General features: G+C 30.3%; 3 protein-coding genes across 4 annotated transcripts; 2 read left to right on the top strand and 1 right to left on the bottom strand.

Annotated features, from left to right (window-relative positions):
* The first annotated feature begins 386 nt into the window (after nt 1–386).
* Nucleotides 387–7,213, top strand: LOC111428784 (lipase maturation factor 2-like). The gene is made up of 10 exons (XM_023064474.2): nt 387–600; nt 680–863; nt 925–1,026; nt 1,112–1,308; nt 5,309–5,487; nt 5,549–5,798; nt 5,853–6,058; nt 6,109–6,349; nt 6,404–6,626; nt 6,681–7,213. The coding sequence occupies exons 1-10, from the start codon at nt 507–509 to the stop codon at nt 6,937–6,939; spliced, it is 1,935 nt and encodes a 644-aa protein (XP_022920242.2). The 5' UTR covers nt 387–506; the 3' UTR covers nt 6,940–7,213.
* Nucleotides 7,214–7,655: 442 nt separating this feature from the next.
* LOC111428775 (UPF2 regulator of nonsense mediated mRNA decay) lies at nt 7,656–16,280 on the top strand. The gene is made up of 9 exons (XM_023064460.2): nt 7,656–8,760; nt 8,827–9,058; nt 13,738–14,581; nt 14,637–14,835; nt 14,894–15,011; nt 15,071–15,298; nt 15,353–15,523; nt 15,577–15,815; nt 15,871–16,280. Exons 1-9 carry the CDS (start codon nt 7,729–7,731, stop codon nt 16,201–16,203), a joined length of 3,396 nt encoding a protein of 1,131 aa, XP_022920228.1. The 5' UTR covers nt 7,656–7,728; the 3' UTR covers nt 16,204–16,280.
* Nucleotides 16,278–20,214, bottom strand: LOC111428776 (chloride nucleotide-sensitive channel icln). Of its 2 annotated transcripts, none has more exons than XM_023064461.2 (5): nt 19,983–20,214; nt 19,760–19,908; nt 19,573–19,706; nt 19,393–19,519; nt 16,278–16,514 (listed from the first exon to the last, which is right to left on the bottom strand). In XM_023064461.2, exons 1-5 carry the CDS (start codon nt 20,099–20,101, stop codon nt 16,387–16,389), a joined length of 657 nt encoding a protein of 218 aa, XP_022920229.1. In that variant the 5' UTR covers nt 20,102–20,214; the 3' UTR covers nt 16,278–16,386. The 2 variants fall into 2 exon arrangements, with proteins under 2 accessions (XP_022920229.1, XP_022920230.1); XM_023064462.2 differs by lacking the exon at nt 16,278–16,514 and adding an exon at nt 19,062–19,254.
* Nucleotides 20,215–20,349: the final 135 nt, after the last annotated feature.

Genomic DNA, 20,349 nt, shown 5'->3' on the forward strand with positions numbered 1-20,349 from the left:
AATTTTCATATTATTTAGATTCCGTAATTATTCTTATCACACTTAAATAAACCAATATAACACTTTGCCAAACATAAAATAATATCGAATTAAAATTTAATGTTAAAAATTAAACTATGTCGGTAAAGTAGAATATAAAGATTTTATAGGTTAAATTTTATAACTGTCACTGTCATTAAATCAGCAGTAACAAAAATATTTTTGTATTCTAGAATTAATTGTAATAAATGTTAATAAAATTTAAAAAAGAATTGTTTAATTTAAATAAAACTACATACCTTTCGTTTATAAATCAATATTACACTTAATCAAAACATACATATTCATTACAAACATAATAAAGGTTCAATACTACTGGCAATAATTATCGGCTGGTTGCTTTAGGTAGTGTTGTATTGGTTGCTGAAAGTTTTATCAAAAAATATACACGTATTCCTGGCGTCATCATTAAAATAGAATAACGGTACCGGCGTTGAAGAGTTTTAGCCGAATTATTCTGTTAAAAAATGATTCCCATACGATATACGCGTAACCTCTTTCTCAGAGCGATTTGTGTAGTTTATCTGTTCGCATTTGCATCTTTTTACATTCAAATACCAGGTAAGGCGTATAATCACTTTTTTTAGGTTTTCACCTCCTCATTTTCTAATTTCTTGTTCCACTTATTTTTTTATAATAGGTCTTTATGGTGATAATGGAGTATTACCAGCTAGAGCTGTTTTGGACAACAGCATGTACAAAACCTTCTCTGCAAGGGCTCATTATCAACCAACACTACTTTGGCTTGCACCATATCTTGGTTTAGATACCAATTATGCTTTGGATGTGTTAGCTTTGATGGGAATCTTCTTAGCTTTTACTGGGTGCGTAAAAAGTAGTTAAAAGAGGAATTATTTAGTTTGAATAAATCTTTTTAAATTAAAGGTTTATATCTCAGAAGATGTGTACTATTCCTTTATATGCTGCTTTGTGGTCTTTATATTTTTCATTATACCAAGTGGGACAAGTTTTTGTTACTTCACAATGGTAAGAACTCATTTTAGTAGTTTTAGATAATTTAAATCTTACTTTAATCATATTGTTATTAAATATATTATTAATTTTTTTTCAGGGATGATTTATTATTAGAAACAGGTTTTCTAACACTATTAGTAGCCCCTCTTTTGCCAGGAAAAAGGCGTGGATCCAAGGGGACACCTAAGGATAAAATAAGTTTATTCTTAATAAAATGGCTTTTATTTAGATTTTTGGTATCAAGTGGGTTAACAAAACTTCTTAGTGGTTGTCCAAAATGGTTTGATTTAACAGGTAATTGAGTAATTATTAATCAACTGAGTAATAATTAAACAATTCAGGATTTAAGTACTTTTTTAATCCTTAACTACACACTTTTATTTAAAGGAACTCAAGCACAAACAACCAGATATATTTGCCTATGTCTTTAAATATTAAAAATTGGACCAAAAAGATTTCAAATTATGATCAAATACTCTAAAAGGTAAAATTTTCTGGTTGTGTGTGATTGAAGGTTAATACTATTTCTTAATAAATATTTGTATTACATTAGGTCCCTCCCCGCAATATAACATATTACACCCAGAGTTAGAAGGTCAGGTGTTAATTTTAGAACATCATCTAGTATGTCTATTATTAAGTTGTGATCAAATCACATATCATCATGGCTACATATTTAGAAAGGTTTGTTCACAGAACCGACTACTGATTTGAAAAAAGCTTAAATGCGCATTCTTATTTATATATCCTTGAAGGACTATACTTTTAGGTTATAAAATGTAAAGTCTTTGAATTACCATAAACTAGAGCTGTATATTCCTGTAACTATTGGGCTGAGATCCCACCAAAGTCCAGAAATGCATTTATATAGCACATAAATTACCTTCAGTATATGTATCTAATTAATTTAAAGAAGGAAATAGCGTTTGCTAATTTACTTTAATTTCTTGCATTTTTTTTATGGCAGTAATAAACTAATAATATCTATTACACACACGTTTTTGCAACACATTGTTCTTTTTCCACAAAAGCAGAAGATTTGATTGTTGCAATCCAGTACTTTTTGGTTTGTTGTTTGCAACTGAATCAATTTCTAATACTAAGCTTGCAAAATGAAAGATCCGCTTCTAACCCAGATAGAATCTAGACAGGTGATGACTCCCTACCAAATTATGGTGCAGCTGTGAGTTTGATAACGTCCAAATTAGGGATTGCAATCATGAAGGGTTTTTATAATCCGGGATTTTGAGATCAGAATTCTCTATCCCGGGTAATCCCAGGTTTTATGGGCTACATATGTAATAATAAATAAAATGTGCAAGGTGTTTCTAACAGTTTATTTTAACCATAACACAAAGCATTATAAAAAAATCTACCATCCATAGAACTATTTTTAAAGAAATGTCGCAGAACAAGCAATTTATTTATTGTTTTATCTCCTAAACGAGATCTAAAGTATGTGTTTAATAAACTTGCTGAAGGGAAGCACCGCTCTCCGATTCCACACTTGTTGGTGGAATAGTTTTCAAACATTCAAAAGCGAATTGAAGATTTTTATTCATGCCATTATTGAATATATCAATTTCTTGGATCAATGTATTGAAGATTGCATTCTTGATTAACTGGACAGGTGGCTGTTGTTTGTTTAAAGCAGTATAAAGTTTTTCTTTCAGTGTCTGATTCGTTTCCTATCGTTGAGGCTCCGCAATTAGTAAGTCATCTTCATCATTTTCAAACATATTTTGTTCATCTTTTGATGTTAAACGTAATATAAGTTTCTCTAATGTTTTGCTCTAATACACTTTGTTTTTTTTGGCTTTTTGTATAACACATCTATTATTATTGCCAGCTGTAAACCATGTGCTAAACAACTGATGCCTTGAGGGCGTTGATGTGCCTGATGTACCAGGTGCATTTAACCTCCTGAGTACCAGACACACTTTTTATAAGTTTATTTTTATGTTTCTAACGTACTATGAGTAGTACAGATGTACTCAGGAGGTTAAATTATTCTTTTCGTTGTTCTTTAATGTTTATTTTGTTACCCTTTGTTTTTAGAATAGATAACATATTTTGCATTTTGCCATTTCACCATGATCAGCACCAGTTAGATAGTAGTGCCATACCGAATATTTTATAAATTAATGACACAAACATAATCCTGAAAATCCCGAAACCATAATCGATTTCTCAGGATAATTTTCAAGATTTAAATATGAACGGGATCCCGAGATTTTCAGGATTAGTCCCATTTAATCCCATTTAAAATAACAATATTGGTTGCCATAGCAACGAAAGAGAAAACAATACTAAATAATAATATTTTTAATATTATAAAACATAATAATATTTGAAACATTTTTCTCTAAAACCGTAAATGGCGAAGTTATTGGCTATATTCCAGACATTTGACACACCCTGTATGTATAGTCTGTATATTTCAGTTTGAACATAGTATATCGATTTGACACTGTTCACATAAAATAACAAAGTAATTCCACATTGTGTGTAGAATGTGCACCACATTGTCAAAAAAAAAAAACTCTTGTGCCATATATTGTCAAGCTGACTGAAACAATATCATCAATCGAATTTTCAAAATAATTGGCTGATGTAGCTATGAAACAAACAATACTTTGTAATCTTCTAAGTTTTATAGACTTGTACTTGAAGTTTGGTGATGTTTATTCACACATCCTTCATGGACTCAGAAACTTTATCATATCGTAAAGTCCTTCAAATGGTGAGAGGGAAAATCAGACAAAATGAGAGAATGCTCTCGAATAAAGTTGTTAACACACATCGTCTAGCTAAAACATAGCAGCATGTTTAATCTGATTCAGTGAAAGAATATCACCAATATAACCGCTCTTGAATATAAAATGTATTTTTTTTTGTATTGGCTGTCTCAACAATCGCAGTAGTTTCATCAGTTTGATTACCCTAACTTTAACCTCTAATTGTGCATTTTCATGTTGCTGAGTTCTGGCATAAATTTTCTGCTACTTTAGCTCCGACATCGAATCAAAATAATTATCAAGTTTTTTATGATTAAATCCGAAATATCCCTGACGTTACTTCATATATCTTTCCTCAGCGTGTGTAGCCTTCGCCCACATTGATATTTCTTTAGATCAATCCTTGCCTTCTAAATCATCCCAGAACTCCTTCAGTTATTGTTCATTCTTATCTTCGTTTCTGCAGTTTGTTAATATAGGTCTGACCTCTCATAACATGGTCTCTTTGAACTTCCTAATATCTTATAACATCCTCCTTTACGTGTTTTAATCTATTTTTGATCTCTCTCCACTTTTTGTTATCTAGAGTTAATATATTTTCAGCCATATTATACCTAACTACAATCAACTTCTTTCAACGGTTTTCAGAACTAACAAATGCGACTCAATATCTTTCTATATGTATATCATTTCTTCTATGTACTCTCAACAATCTCAACATCTCAATATCTTTTGTAGTCAACCTCGTCTCATTTCAAGAGAAGGTCATTCGTCGCCTCTCTTACCATAATTTCTGAAATCTCTCAACAAACAGACTTGTGATTAATATAATATATTATGAATTGGAAAACTATTACTTTTATGTTTTTCTATGTTATTTTTTCAATTTTCTCGACATAGTTATCATATTTATTTATCATGTATTTTAATTACATCCATAAACATTTGCAACTACATGACTCATCGTCGTCCCGAACATCACTTACAATTAGTATTGTTTTTGGTCTACCAGAATATCATCCCCAACATTTCTTAACATAACCTTGCAAAAATTGAGCTAGATCCCCATCTTCAAGTATTAAGTACGATTAAAATTAATACAAAGATAAATTGAATAAGCCTTTAATCTTATTGCAAAATTATTAGTACATATATGAGGTGCTGTGTCTAAAAAATCAGCAGTTAAGCAATCAATCAGTAATCGTTCTGCGAATAATCCTAATAACAATCACTTTTTTTTCTTAAATTAATTAATAAACTGCTTCATCGCTTATTGTGGATATGAACTCACAATATGAAATCATTTAGATTCTAAATTATCGCATTTTAGACATTTTTGTTATATTGTGACTTACACATAGAGACAGTTGTGAGTCTTTATAGTAAAATTAACTTTTTATAATCACAATTAAAAACAATTAGCATAAAAGTATGTAAATATACCCTATCGTTATGAGAAAAATAAGCACCGTTTTTAGAACTGCACTACTAAAGATTGTTCAATTTATTTTTTTTATTTAAAAAAACTCACAAATAATTCATACATTTAATTTTAGCTATGAGTTATTATTTTGAAACAACTGTTTTACCAACACCTTTATCATGGTACGCTCACCATCTACCATTATGGATATTAAAATTGATGACAATTACCACTCATGTAGTCGAAATAGTGATACCGTTCTTATTTTTTGTACCTATAAGAAGTACAAGATTATCAGCGTTCGTTATTCAGGTAAATGTATCAATAAGAACAAATAGAAAGAATTAATTCACCGTGAATTTTTGATTCTTAGGTTCTGTTCCAAATAGGTGTCTATTTAACAGGAAACTTTAACTTTTTAAATATTTTAATAACGACGCTTCTTGTGTCACTTCTCGACGATCAATTCTTCTTTGCGAAACCTCTAAAAAGTAACAAAAGTAATGCAGTAATGAAACTGTTAGGCACTGTAATTAACATCTTGATTTTTGTCGCTTTAATTGGTGCCGTCATTGTACTCTTTAATTTGAAGATAAGCGGAAATGAAATTCAATCATCTGTTGGTAAATTAATAATGCATACATTAAATTCCAGTCATTTTAATCAACTTTAAATAGGTTTTACTAGAGATCAATTCTCGATGTTCGCCAAGTTATCAATTTTATATGGAATATACATAGCGTTAGCTACTTTGGGAATCACAATTGTGAATGCTTTTGGTTCTGCTATCGCCGATCATCATGGAATGGGGCAAAAGATTAGTTCGATACTTCAAACGGGATTTTACGCATCATTGGCTATTGTTTTGTTCATGGGATCAACTGTAAATTGCTTTAAAAATGTTCAAATTGTTTATTTAATTATTTATTTTAGTATCCTTTATCGACTCTTCATAGCGCCACAAATTCCACGGTTATGTCCAATGTCAAAGTTATTCATAATAGACTGAGTAAATTACATGTCGTAAATAATTATGGGCTTTTTAAACAAATACCGAGTTTTGAGGGGCGAAAAGAAATCGTTCTCGAAGGTGCTGATCACATTGATGGCCCCTGGCACGAATATAACTTTTTATACAAACCTGGAAATGTTAATTATTCTTTGCCGTTTGTGGGTAGGTTTTTATTTCTTTCTTTTGCGTTTGGGTTTTAATTAATATGAATTTTAGCTCCTTATTCGCCAAGATTAGACTGGCAAATGTGGTGGACCACTCAATCATCTCCTGAAAAAGAGCCTTGGTTACTTTCACTGGTTCATCGTTTACTCTTAGGTAAACCGGAAGTGTTGAACCTTTTAGACAAAAATCATATGCCGTATGCGATATTTGGAAAACCACCCAAATTTATTAGAGGAGTGTTATATAGATATAAATACACACCATGGAATGAAAGGTAAATGAAAAATAAATAGTTTAATTTTCAATTGATTTTTTTTGATTGTTTTAGATGGGGTCAAAGTTGGTGGAAACGTGAAAAGATCGGTGAATATTTTCCAGCTCATGCTAAAGATTCAGCGTCTTTGTTAGATACGTTAAAAGCGAGAAACATGTTGCCAAATCCAATTAAACGAGAAGTCCATCCACTTTGGCAACAATCTCTTGATAGCATTAGATATGTAACAGGATACATGGAAGCTAGTTTATTGATGTGGTCTATCTTTACCGCTGGATGTGCTATTATCACCACTACAACTAGAAATAAATAAGTTTTGGTTATTCAACGAAAAATCTACTTGCAAGATTTGATGGATGTCTTAGTCCTTGTTGTATTTAAAATCAATCAGGATTAATAAAGACGTAAAAATAGAGTTTTCACTAGATGTTGTCCATTGCGATTTTCACCAATATAATTGATCTTATGAGATTACTCATTAATTAAGACTTTTTAAGATGTTTTGTATATTTTAAAATTTTGTGTTTTTCTTCAAACCATCTTATGTTTTCTATAATAAATACTAGTTTTAATTTTTTTACAATTAATTTGGTTAATAAATTCATTAATAAAACATTTTGTAAATAAATTTTGAAGTTTTCTTTAACAACCATTTAAATTTCCCGCGTTTCAAAAATTTCTACGATGTATAAATTTCACTAAAATAAAAATTCTATAATTGTAATGGCAAAAATTAAATTTTCTATAATAAATACTAGTTTTAATTTTTTTACAATTAATTTGGTTAATAAATTCATTAATAAAACATTTTGTAAATAAACTTTAAAGTTTTCTTTAACAACCATTTAAATTTCCCGCGTTTCAAAAATGTCTACGAATTATAAATTTCACTAAAATAAAACAATTCATTAATTGTAATGGCAAAAATTAAATTTAATTAATTATTTATCTCAAAGGTATGAATAGAAATTATTTATTATAAATAAATAAACTAATATTATTTTAGAACGTACCCTAAAAGATATGTCAACTGTCAAACTTTTTCTAAGCTGTCAAAAACAATAAAATATAAACAAAAAGAAAACTTGAAATTTTAACTATTATGACCGTACCAAACTCTCAAGAGAATGAGGCAAAAAAAGATTCTTCTTCTCCTGTACAACAACAACAACAGGAAGAAGCAGAAGAAGAAAAGAAATATTTACAATCATATATTCAAGAAGCTGAAGAACGACTTACATCCAAAGCTGAATTGCGTGCTGTAAACCAAAACGTTCAAAATAACAGACCGAACGAAACCTATTTCAGTAAATTAGACTCCAGCCTTAAAAAGAACACTGCCTTTGTTAAGAAAATTCGTAATTTTAGTGGAACGCAAATCGATGCATACCTAAAGGAGATGTCAGGTTTAAATTTATCAAAGTATATTTCGGAAATTGCTTCAGCTATAGTGGATACAAAATTAAAAATGACTGATGTTGGTGCAGCTGTAAAAATGTGCAGCATTTTACATCAAACATATGCAGATTTATCTCAGCACTTATTTGAGAATTGGCAAAAAAATTTATCGTTTAAAGTAGGTGAAAAGATTGGTAATCCTAGTAAACTCCGAGTTGATTTAAGATTTTATGCTGAACTGGTTAGTGCAGGCTTATTTAACCACAAAAATGCGTTTAGTTTATTAGGAAATGTATTAACCACTTTAATAAACATGGATAAAGAGGAACATTTAAATATATCAATCATTTTAAGTTTTTGTCGACATTGCGGTGATGATTACGCCGGTTTAGTACCTCGAAAAGTTAGAGAAGTATCAGAAAAAGAAAAAATTCAAATTCCAAAAAGCATGTTTTTACCACCAGAAAAGCAACAGAATGTCAGATCATTATTAAAAGATTATTATGTTTCTTTAACTAAACATTTAGTTAAAGATCACATTGAAATGCAAGAATTTGAAAAGCAAAACCATCGTATTATGCAAACTAAAGGCGAATTAAGTCAAGAAAGAAAAGATAAATTGGAAGCTTTACAAATTTCTTATGACAAATTATTAACTGCAACGCAAAGTTTTTCAGAAATTTTAGATGAAGATATGCCTACATTAAGAGCTAATGTTATAATTAAACAGGATGAGGTAAAAAAATTATTTTGAATTAGATTGTTTTTTTTTTTAGTTATTTAATTTATTGAACTAATTTAGACTATGGTAATAACCGGAACAGGGGCTGATTTTGAAGAAGGGATTAATAACACCAACATTGAAATGATTTGGGGCGATGTTGACACACAACGATTTTATTGTGAACTTCCTGAACTTCAAGCTTTCCTTCCCACTTCTTATATACAAAAGAATCAACCACAACCACCTCCAGAAACCGTTTCTGAAGAAGTTTTAGATAAAGAAATTCCAGCTGAAGAACTTGAAGATGATGGTAAATTTTTATGATAATTGTACAGATGCATCATAAGTAATAACAATAACTTTTGACGCGTACTGTATATACCGGGTGTCCCAATAAGGCTGTATCTCAACAATGTAAGGTCTAGATGTTTAGGAAAACCTTTATTAGCAAAGTTGGTAAGAGAGATAGCTGGAAATTATTATGAAGTTCGTAATTCGACCGCTAGAGGACGTAACTGCCACAAAGAATCATAACATTTCCGCTATCTTGGAAAGTTAAATCATGAGCTATAACTTTTTTTGTATTTATTATGCATAGTACAATTATATAACATCTAGTACATGTATACTAATTAGTTTTGATATTTTGGTACAAAAAATCTAACTTTTACAGCTTTTCTTAGTGATACAGTCTGCTTTACACTTAATAATGATAATGCTTTATTGAGCCAAGATATAAATACAGAAAAAACAACGAAATATCAATCAATTAAGAAATATACAGGGTCGCTGATATGTATGCAAACGGTCAGTTATCTCCTAAAGTAAAATAGCTAGCACAAAATGTTAAGATACAAAAGTTTTAGTGTTTTTTAAAATCTATTACAATAAAGACAAATTAAGTATATCTACAGTTTCAATCAAAAGGTTATGACGAAACAAAGTTACGTTTTATTTAATGGAACAACCTGTATATTATTCCATATTTCAGTTCATCTCGAAATTCTAAACAAAATTCATGTAGCACATCATAGACCTAAACTTAATCGTCTTCCAGATATACAGCTTTTAAAAAATTACGAATTTATCTAATTAGTGATGTAATTTATCGCTGGGTGCAAATTATTCAAACTAATTTTGTATTTTTGACATGTGTTATGTCAATGCGTTGCTATGGAGATGAAAAACTTACAAAAGTAACTTGATGAATTTTGAACATAAACGACTAAAATATTTTTGTGTAATTTATAAGAGTGATTTTCAAAGTTCAATATCTCGAAAACGGTTAAGTTTAGGTGCTACATGAATTTTGTTTAGAATTTCGAGATGAACTGAAATATGGAATAATATACAGGATGGTGTATTAAAGACTTTGTATAATTCAAGCTTAATGGGTGCAAGAGCAGAAAAGGCAAAAGAGCTATTGCAGGACATCCTCATTGTCAAAAAGCTGGATGGCCTTGATGTTGGGATGATCATGCATTCTCTTCTCATGTTTATATGCAAATGATGCAATGACACCAATGCTACATCTAACTCACGATGTACCTCGACCTTAGTACTTTGTTTTGGAATCTTTGAATCAGATTTGCATTTGTCTTGCAAGTACAACCCCATAGTTGAATTTGTATGTCCATTTTGGTTTTAATACTTGATTGTATACAAGAGTTGTGGCATAATTTTAATTTAACTAGAATTAAAATGATGACGATTCGTGTAAAAATTTTTGGTCTAAACCCTTTAAATGCTTAAGAATATGGACCGAAGTTAAAAATTTTTTCAATATGTTTTATCTTAAAAAGATAAAATTTGGCAAACAATGCAATGTTATCATGAGAAATGGTTTAAGATCACTTTTGAAAGTATGCCACCACGGGATCAATGCTGTACAGGTGTCCACAAAGGTTATTTCCTTAACACTTTTATATTATGTCGTACATCCTTAAAACTTCCAACTGATTCTAAAAGCCTGTTTTATTTTAAAATTATTTTCTCTTAAAAATTTTTATTTTTTTTTTGTTTTAGAATTATTCACAAAAAGATACAACTTCGATTATGAAATGTTTTCATGTTTTTTTGCTCCAGTTACAATTTGTTTTCATAGGCACATTCGATTAATGAAAACATTTCATAATCGAGGTTGTATCTTTTTGCGAATAACTCGAAAACGATGCGTCTAGACAAAAAATTTTAAGAGTGTAAATAATTTTAAAATATGTTATATGACATAAAGTTTTAAGGAAATCACCTTTGTAAGCACCTATATAGCATCCTCTTGGGAGGAAAACCGTTTTGACAAATCACTTTTAGTTCTTGAGAAATAAATTAATTGAAATAGTCGACAATTTTTTCAAATTTTGCAATTTTCGGCGATTAAGTTATAAAAAATCGTATAAAATCGATTTCTTGGAATATGAGTATGAAAATTTCCCAAAATGTTAATAAAAGTGTCCTCTTTCCAATGAACTAACACGTTTTGAAAAATAACTTTTAGTTTTTGAGAAAACAATATTTGATAAAATTTTCGATGTTGAAATTTTCATCGATAATTTTCAAAATTCGCTATAAAATTCATTTCTAGAAGGATCCTTGTGGAAATATCACCAATTATTAATTAAAGTAACCTCTTTTTAATGCAAAAAGTAGTTTTGAAAAATCACTTTAATTCTTGAGAAATAAATTTTTGAAATAATCGACAATTTTTTCGAATTTTTCAATTTCCGCCGATTAAGTTTTAAAAATTCGTATAAAATTCATTTCTTGGAATATGAGTATGAAAATTTCCCAAAATGTTAATAAAAGTGTCCTCTTTCCAATGAACTAACACGTTTTGAAAAATAACTTTTAGTTTTTGAGAAAACAATATTTGAAGTTTTGATAACATTTTCGATGTTGCAATTTTCATCGATAATTTTCAAATTTCGCTATAAAATTAATTTCTTGAAGGATCTTTGTGGAAATATCACAAATTATTAATTAAAGTATCCTCTTTTTAATGCAACAAGCCGTTTTGAAAAGTCACTTTTAGTTCTTCAAAAATAAATTTTTGAAATAATCGACAATTTTTACGAATTTTACAATTTTCGCCGATTAAGTTTTAAAAATTCGTATAAAATCTATTTCTTGGAATATAAGTATGAAAATTTCCCAAAGTGTTAACAAAAGTGTCCCCTGTCCAATGAACCAACCCATTTTGAAAAATAACTTTTAGTTTTTGAGAAAACAATATTTGAAGTTTTGATAAAATTTTCGATGTTGCAATTTTCATCGATAATTTTCAATATTCGCTATAAAATTAATTTCATGAAGGATCCTGGTGAAAATATCACCAATTATTAATTAAAGTATTCTCTTTTTAATACAAAAAGCCGTTTTCAAAAATCACTTTTGGTTCTTGAGAAATAAATTTTTGAAATAATCGACAATTTTTTCGAATTTTGCAATTTCCGCCGATTAAGTTTTAAAAATTCGTATAAAATCGATTTCTTGGAATATGAGTATGAAAATTTCCCAAAATGTTAATAAAAGTGTCCTAAACTTTAGTAAAACTTTTAGTTTTTGAGAAAACAATATTTGAAGTTTTGATAATTAACTTCAAAATTTCATTTTTATTCAAATATCGCAATAATGTGGCAATGTAGGGTATCACTTCAGAAATGCACCAGAAGTTATAACCATAATGGCCGGATAGATATGCCGGATAACCGGATATCCGCCCGAAGGGGATGCCGAATATCCGGTGTCACTAGTTTAGACCAAAAATTTTTACACGAATCATCATCATTTCAACTCTAGTATTTGTGATTAAAATTATGCCACGTCTTACAGGAACTCTGTATAAGCAACTTGTTTCTTAGAAGTATTTCTTAGTCTAAATTTAATATCAAGTTCTTCACTTTTTTCTTGACATGAGCTTTACATTTGGGTCTGGTTCTTATAAGTAATGTTTATGTATGTCGATTTATTTGTATTTAGTTTTATTATTCATTGTTTAGTCCAGTTTTCGATTCAATTTATCTTCTTAATTTTCTGCAACAGCCAACATCGTTGTGTCATCTGCGAATATAGCTGCTAAAGTTTCTGGTATCTGAGAAGGTCAAAGGTGTAGAGTAAGTACAGTGTTGGGCCATTTGTTTTCAAGGTGCAGTAGAATGTTCTAATAATCTTTTCTTTTGAGATTATATCTCGTTGGTATGTACATTGTTGCTTTTTAGACATTTTGACTTCTTTTTTGAATCACCTTTGGTTTCAGTTGCTTTCAATAAGATCTGCATATAATGTTTTTATTATTTCTTCTTGTTAAAGTATTTTTTGTAGTATTAGATCTAATTTTGTGTTAGCCTTTTTATTGGTTAATATAGTTTCAGTTTTCTCTACAGTTTCACCATTCGCGTTTTCGGCATACGAGACTTCTGGTAGTCTCGCTAATTCACTTTTACTTGAATTTACTGTGATCTTCCTGATGGCTTGTAGTTAGTGCATTTGCTGGTCCAGTGTTCACCAATGTATTTAACACATCTCTGTGTCAGTATGTCTTGGTGTGGCTCCAACCTTGACACATTTGGACTTGGAAATTTTGACACGACTTCCTAATATGTATGTTATTTCAGGAATTCTTTTTACAACTTCTGAAGGTGCAAAATCCGAGATGTACTGCTTTTTTGTTTTGTATTTTTACACTTGGGTTACTTTACAAATGTTATAATTGCGCTCTAATAGTTCATCTTTCATGTCATTAACATCACAGCTTTTATCTTTTTAGCTACCACTTCCAGATTTCTGGTTTTCTGATTTCTGGTTATCAACATTTTTTCAAAGACAGTTTAGATAGCGTGATTTCAGTTTTACGTTTTTTATAAACTATTTTAGCGGTTACTGGACGGTTAAGATTTTGTTGGGTTTTCAGATCTTCTATGAGATATAGCCACTCCGCACTCTTAACGAAACACCCGATATAAATATATTAATATATTTTTAATCTTTAAACAGGAAAAGCAGAAGAAACCATAGAAGATGAAGTTGACGATACAACACAAATAACAGTAGGAAATAAAATAGTTTTAGAAGCCTTTTTAAATAATCTTTCAAATTGTGTAAATCGTGAAATGATTGATAACGCAGCAATAGATTTTTTAATAACATTAAATAACAAACATAACCGTAGAAAATTAGTTCGTTCGTTGTTTGGTGTAAATCGAACCCGTTTGGATTTACTTCCATTTTATGCTCGGTTTGCTGCAATTCTTTACCCAGCCTTACCAGAAGTTAGTAACGATTTATGCCAAATGCTTCGGCAAGATTTTAAATATCACGTCCGAAAGAAGGATCAAATTAATATCGAATCAAAAATAAAAGTTGTACGCTACATTGGAGAACTTGTCAAATTTAATTTGTACTCAAAAAACGAAGCTTTGTATTGTTTAAAAGTGTTATTACACGATTTTTCGCATCACCACATCGAAATGGCTTGTAATTTATTGGAAGTGTGTGGACGATATTTGTTTTGCCATCCAGATTCGCATCAACGAACAAAAGTCTATTTGGAGCAGATGATGAGAAAAAAATCTGTTATGACTTTTGATTCGAGATATGTTACTCAAATTGAAAACGCTTATTATTATGTTAATCCACCGGATGTAGTTGCTGTTACTAAAAAAGAACGTCCTGTTATGCACCAATTTATTCGGAAATTATTGTACCAAGATTTGCAGAAAAACAATACTGACAAAATTATTAGGTTGATGAGAAAATTGGATTGGAATAATGAAGAAGTTGCCGCGTATGCTGTTAAATGCCTTACAGGAGCTCATAATATGAAATATTTTAATATTAGGTGAAGAAGAAATTATTTAAAAAAATTTAATAATATTATTTTTGTTTTTGTAAAGATGTTTAGCTAACTTATTAGCAGGGTTAGTGTCGTATCAAGAAGAAGTCGGAACGAGAGTTGTTGATGGTGTATTAGAAGATATTCGATTGGGAATGGAAGTTAATCTTCCTAAATTTAATCAGCGAAGAGTTGCTCAAGTCAAATATCTTGGTGAACTTTATAATTATAGAATTGTGGAAAGTGCAGATATTTTTAAGGTATATATCTCCTTATCCTTGAGTCTAAAGATTAAGGACGCGTCTATACTTTTTTTAGGTTCTTTATTCTTTTATAACATTTGGAGTCAGCATGGATCCAACAAATCCAAGCGTTTTAGATCCCCCAAATCATCTATTACGTATCCGCCTATGCTCCATTCTTTTAGATACATGCGGTACTAAACAAAAAAATTTAACATTTTTAATAAACACCTAATTCATTTTTAATTTTTAGGGATGTATTTTACAACCGGAGGAAGTAAACGTCGTTTAGATTATTTTTTAACTTACTTTCAAGGTTATTATTGGTTTAAACATTCTTTGTGGGGCGAATCTTTTCCGCCTCCCTTAGAGCATCTGTACAAAGACACGTTATTTAATTTAAGACCGAAATTAAAATTGTGTCAAAGCTATGAAGAAACACAAACGGAAGTCAATAATATTAGAACTCAATTAGGAATTGGTATAAATGTTTTTTCTGTTTAATATCTCCATTACACAAATTATTTCATGTTAGATCGTTTAATTGGTGGTAGTGATGTTAATAAGGACGATGATGGATTAGAAAGCATTGCTGAAACTGATAATGAAGATATTGGTGATGATGAGATGTCAGAAGGTGTAACTGGACCAATAACAGATGATGCCACAGAAGATGAAACTGCTGAACAGGGTTCAGATGATGAAGGTTAATTTCTTTTAAAAACCTGTTTATATTAAAATAATTGAGCAAATTCCTAGATGTGTTAAGTGAAGGAGAAGAAGAACCAGAAGGAGGGGTTGTTTCAGAAACAGAAGCAATTCCAAGTGGGCCAAAAAAAGTTGCATGTCCAGAAGATGATGAATTTTTAAATGCTTTAGATAAAATGGTTTCTGAAAACATTCAAGAAAGAATGCGCGAACCTGTAAAGGCTTCAAACGTAGATATATCAGTCCCAATGGTCGTTAAATCCAGTAAAAAAACTTATGATCAATTACAAGTATTCCTTTTCCACTTTCTTTTTAAATTGCAAAATTATAATTTTTTATATTTAGGATACTCCTGAAAAAGAAACAAATACAATGGGTTTTGTGCTTATGTTAAGAAAAGGAAATAAGCAACAATACAAAACGTTTCAAGCTGATGTCAATTCTGAACTTGCTCAAAATCTCCGCGATCAAGAATTGGCGCAAAGAGAAGAAAAACAACGCGTTAAGAGACTAACTTTGAATATAACCGAAAGATTCGAAGAGGAAGATTATCAGGAAATGATGCAAACTCAACAAAGACCGGTCACGCAAAATTTAAACAGGGAAAGAAAAAAATATCAACATCCCAAAGGTGCTCCAGATGCTGATTTAATTTTTGGTCCAAAAAGAGTTCGCTAACATTTCCTTTAATTTTTGTAATTATTATGTTAAAATAAATATTAATTAAAGTTAGTTTAAAAATAAAGACAATATTACAAAAATGTATCAAATTTCATTTAGTATCACATCACAAAACTGATTACAATGCACAACAGTGTGTTCCAAAGAAATAATAATTTGTCATGACAGCCACAATAATAATTAATCTTCCAACAAATTTAGACTTTGTAGGAAAAAGTGCCAATTGTTCGCGTCGACATTATGTATTTGAAGAAGTTGATTCAAAGATATTCCATCTCTAGCCAATCTTTGATGAGCTGTGTATAAAGCTGAAATATCAGAAAAGTATATATCAATATTTAAATAATTATTAATAATAATTATATATAAAACTTGTTTATTTAAAAGCTTAATTTCAAAATCAAATATATTACTTAAGTTTACTTCTTACTTATGGTTTTTATACCACATACGATTATTAGTGTATTCTGGCCAAACTATTCAATCAAACCTTTATTCCAAAATAGATAAAACGTAAAAAAGTATGAAACTCTGTGGTACACCAGACATGACACTACCCTGTACAGACAGCTCTTTATAAAAAAAGTTACTTGCTATGATCGGTTGCAAGGATAATTCTGCATAAGTTCAATAAGTGCAGATTGCAATAATACAATATAGTGAAGAATTATAATCAGTAAAAATCAAGAAGAACAAGGATAGTGGCCAATCTGTTAGAACATTATCAGTGACATCCAAAAGAGATCCATTGACCAAGAAATGTATAATTCTCAATGCAAAAGTTTACTGTGTAACAAACATAGGGCAATATGACCGAAGAACTTAATAGAAGTAGAACACTGTCATTCCATTATTACCAACAATATTTGTTGTAATTCGATTCAGTGCCCGAAGCACCTCTCAGAAGCAAGCCAAAAAGAAAATTCTCTGCAATAAGTCAGAGATGATGGAAGTGACACCCCAAAGTCTGCCACAATCTCTTTTATCAAACAGAAATGTTAGCTACGCTTTTCGTCCACGTCGAATTGCTGAGTTGATGAAGATTCTTAACTCTTTGTATGAAAGAAACTGGACGAGATCTTTTGAAGATTGCTTTTCAATCATACTCTTCATTGTTAAAATATTTGAAGATACCTCAAGTATCTATACAGTACAAGTATTATAGTACATCAAGTAAAACATCAGAGCTAGCAAAACGTCAGCAAAATCATAAACAGGAAGAACACCATAATCTTAAACATGTTGTCGAGGAAGTCGTTACACGTGTAGATGAGTTTATTATTTGTTTCAAACTTAAACTGTTCAATTACCAGAATCTTTTACCATAACCACTTAAATCGTCATTAATGTTGAAATCATCAAGTAATCATTCAGATCTAGAAAGTAAGACAGAAATATGTCCTCCACCTCAGTCAAAAACTGTAAGATAGCACCATTAGGGCGATATAATACACTTACCACCACGAGCGCAATGTCGATGGAAGGACAATTAGAAAGGGTATAAACATATGATAAAGAAACTGAATTTATAAAGCCAATAGAATACACCTCCAAAGTATCAAGACACTCATCAAGAAGACAAACCAGCATACAATTGAGCTGATGACAGTTTTGCAAACACTTCAAGAATGCAGAGTTGATTATTGATACATCAAACTTGTTCATAACATCTACAAAAATGCTACAATGACGGTGAAGTTGCATGAAAGTACTGGAATAAGACAAGGCGATAGAATATCCCCCAAATTATTCATCACAATCCTGGTGACTGCATTTAAGCAGCTGATTTGACGGCAAATATATAAGTAATTTGCGCTGGAAGAGTAGGATTAGATATCAACATGGGAAAACCAAATTTATGACAACTCTTCTAACATCAATATGGGTGATAATGAGGTTGAGAGGGTTGTCAGCTATGTATATCTTGACAAGCGAACAAACGAACAGAAACCTACACGAAAGTTAGAGATATTTTCAAGAGCAATATTCTCATACATTTGAAAACAAAGGCTTTCAAACAGTGCGTGCTGCCAGTTATAACATACGGCTCTAAAACTTAACCGTTAACGGTGGCCTCTACCAGGAAGCTTAAAGTAACACAAAGAAAGGTGGAAAGGTCGATACTGAGTATTATCCTGAGGGACCATATATGAAATGAAGACCTACGAAGAAGAACTGGTGCAAATGATGTAGTCAACGTTGTGGTAAAACTAAAATGGAACTGGGCGGGTCATATCGCGCGAATGAAGAATAGACGGAGTAGAGGAAGACCAACAATTGGATTCAGACAGCATAGAACCGAAATGGCACAGAACAGTGGAGATCTACAGACGTCATCATTGCAAATATGCAATACCAATATCATCATATTGGTATTGCAATACGTGATTTGCACGATAATTAATTAACACACTGTATGTCCAACAATGGACGCAGAGATAGATGATGATAGGCTATGATTTTAACGTAAATTTATTAATTTTGTACTATAAATAGCAAACATAAAACATTACGATTTCATTTTCACTATCAAATTTGTATTAGCTGTATTAAAAATGTAATTTTTGACATTTAATTATCTATCTTCAAGTTTAATTTCAAAACTTGAGGTTTAAAATAACACTTGTCAAGTCTAACTCTTTAAATTAACATTTTTGATTATCTCCACATTTAATCCTTTATCAATAATTAAGAATGAATGTCAAATTGGATGTTTACCCATCTTTTTTGATGCTATAATTCCAAAACTTACCATAAGGAATTTAGTGAAGCTTGTATAACAACCCTTTATTTAAACTTACTTTGTCTATGTAAATCTAAAACTAACCTAAAGTTAATTTTAAATAATATATGAATACATTTAAAGACATTTTTATTCTTAGTATAACTGTTATAAAAAGTACAGGTTAAGATAACGACAACTTATTACTACTTATACTTAAAAAAATTCTTAATATTAATCAGCATCTTCAAATACTTCCTCATTTTGGTCTCCATTATCATAAACTAAATCCACATCACGAATTCGATCATTTATTTCTTCCATTGCTAAACACATTTAAAATTATATTTTAAAAAAACACACAACTAAACCAACACCAAGCACAAATTAACCAAAAACACTTTCAACATTAACAATTTCTTAATATGAAATCTCTTACAACTTATATGTGTATAAAATCTTACCTGTATCACCACCTCCACCTATATCTCCCAAATCATTAGAAACCACGTCGTTTTCTCTAAAATCTTCATCAGCATCTTCATAAACTTCATCATCACTCGCAACATCATCAGGATCAGGATTTAAAGACTAAAAATTTTTTTTTAATAAATCAAATGGTTACTTATTACTTTTAACCACACCTGACATTCTTTTAAAGCTTCATACATGGGTGTTAAAGCACTGGGATCACCAGGAACTAAAATTAACTCCGAAAAATCTGACTCTGATTCAGCATCACTATCGCTATCCTCCACCATATTCTCATTTTGAGTACCTAAAAATGTTTAAATTAATACCATTTTTTTAATAATACATTAAGAAATTTACCGGGCATAACAACATGGGTATCAATCATAATGTAAATACACTCTCGTGGGTAAAGATTTGGATCAGATGAAGTGGCGTGCAAACTTATATGATGATAGGAAAGTGAAAAACCTGATTCGACGTCACCCTGTTCTTTCCAACTTACAGTTCTGTGGAAATAATAAAAATGTTAAGTCAGAAATTAATTTTAAATGTCGAAAGGTAAACAATAATAAAACATAACCTCTCACTGATGAATAGTGTCCCAAGACCAAGATCTTTTTTATCTAAAACGGCCCTGGTGTTCCGCTGCTCGAACCGAATCGGGGAGTCTGGGTGTAGAAAAGAAGATAACACTACCATTTTTTTTATTTCTTATTTCAATAACTATCGATTTTACGATGGCAAACTATAAATTTGCTAGGAAAGACTGTCAAATTCACGTCTCGATTTTAAATTAGCGTCATACCAACTGTAAAATATTCCAACTAAAAATTATTTTTAATACAAAAATAAATAAATTTTATTTATACTTATTTTATATAATAATATTAATATTTAATATTTTTATACTTAATAAACTTGTTATTTCAATTTTAAATTATTAATTT

The sequence above is a fragment of the Onthophagus taurus genome, chromosome 2, assembly GCF_036711975.1.
Source record: "Onthophagus taurus isolate NC chromosome 2, IU_Otau_3.0, whole genome shotgun sequence".
In the NCBI taxonomy this organism is placed as follows: Eukaryota; Metazoa; Arthropoda; class Insecta; order Coleoptera; family Scarabaeidae; genus Onthophagus; species Onthophagus taurus.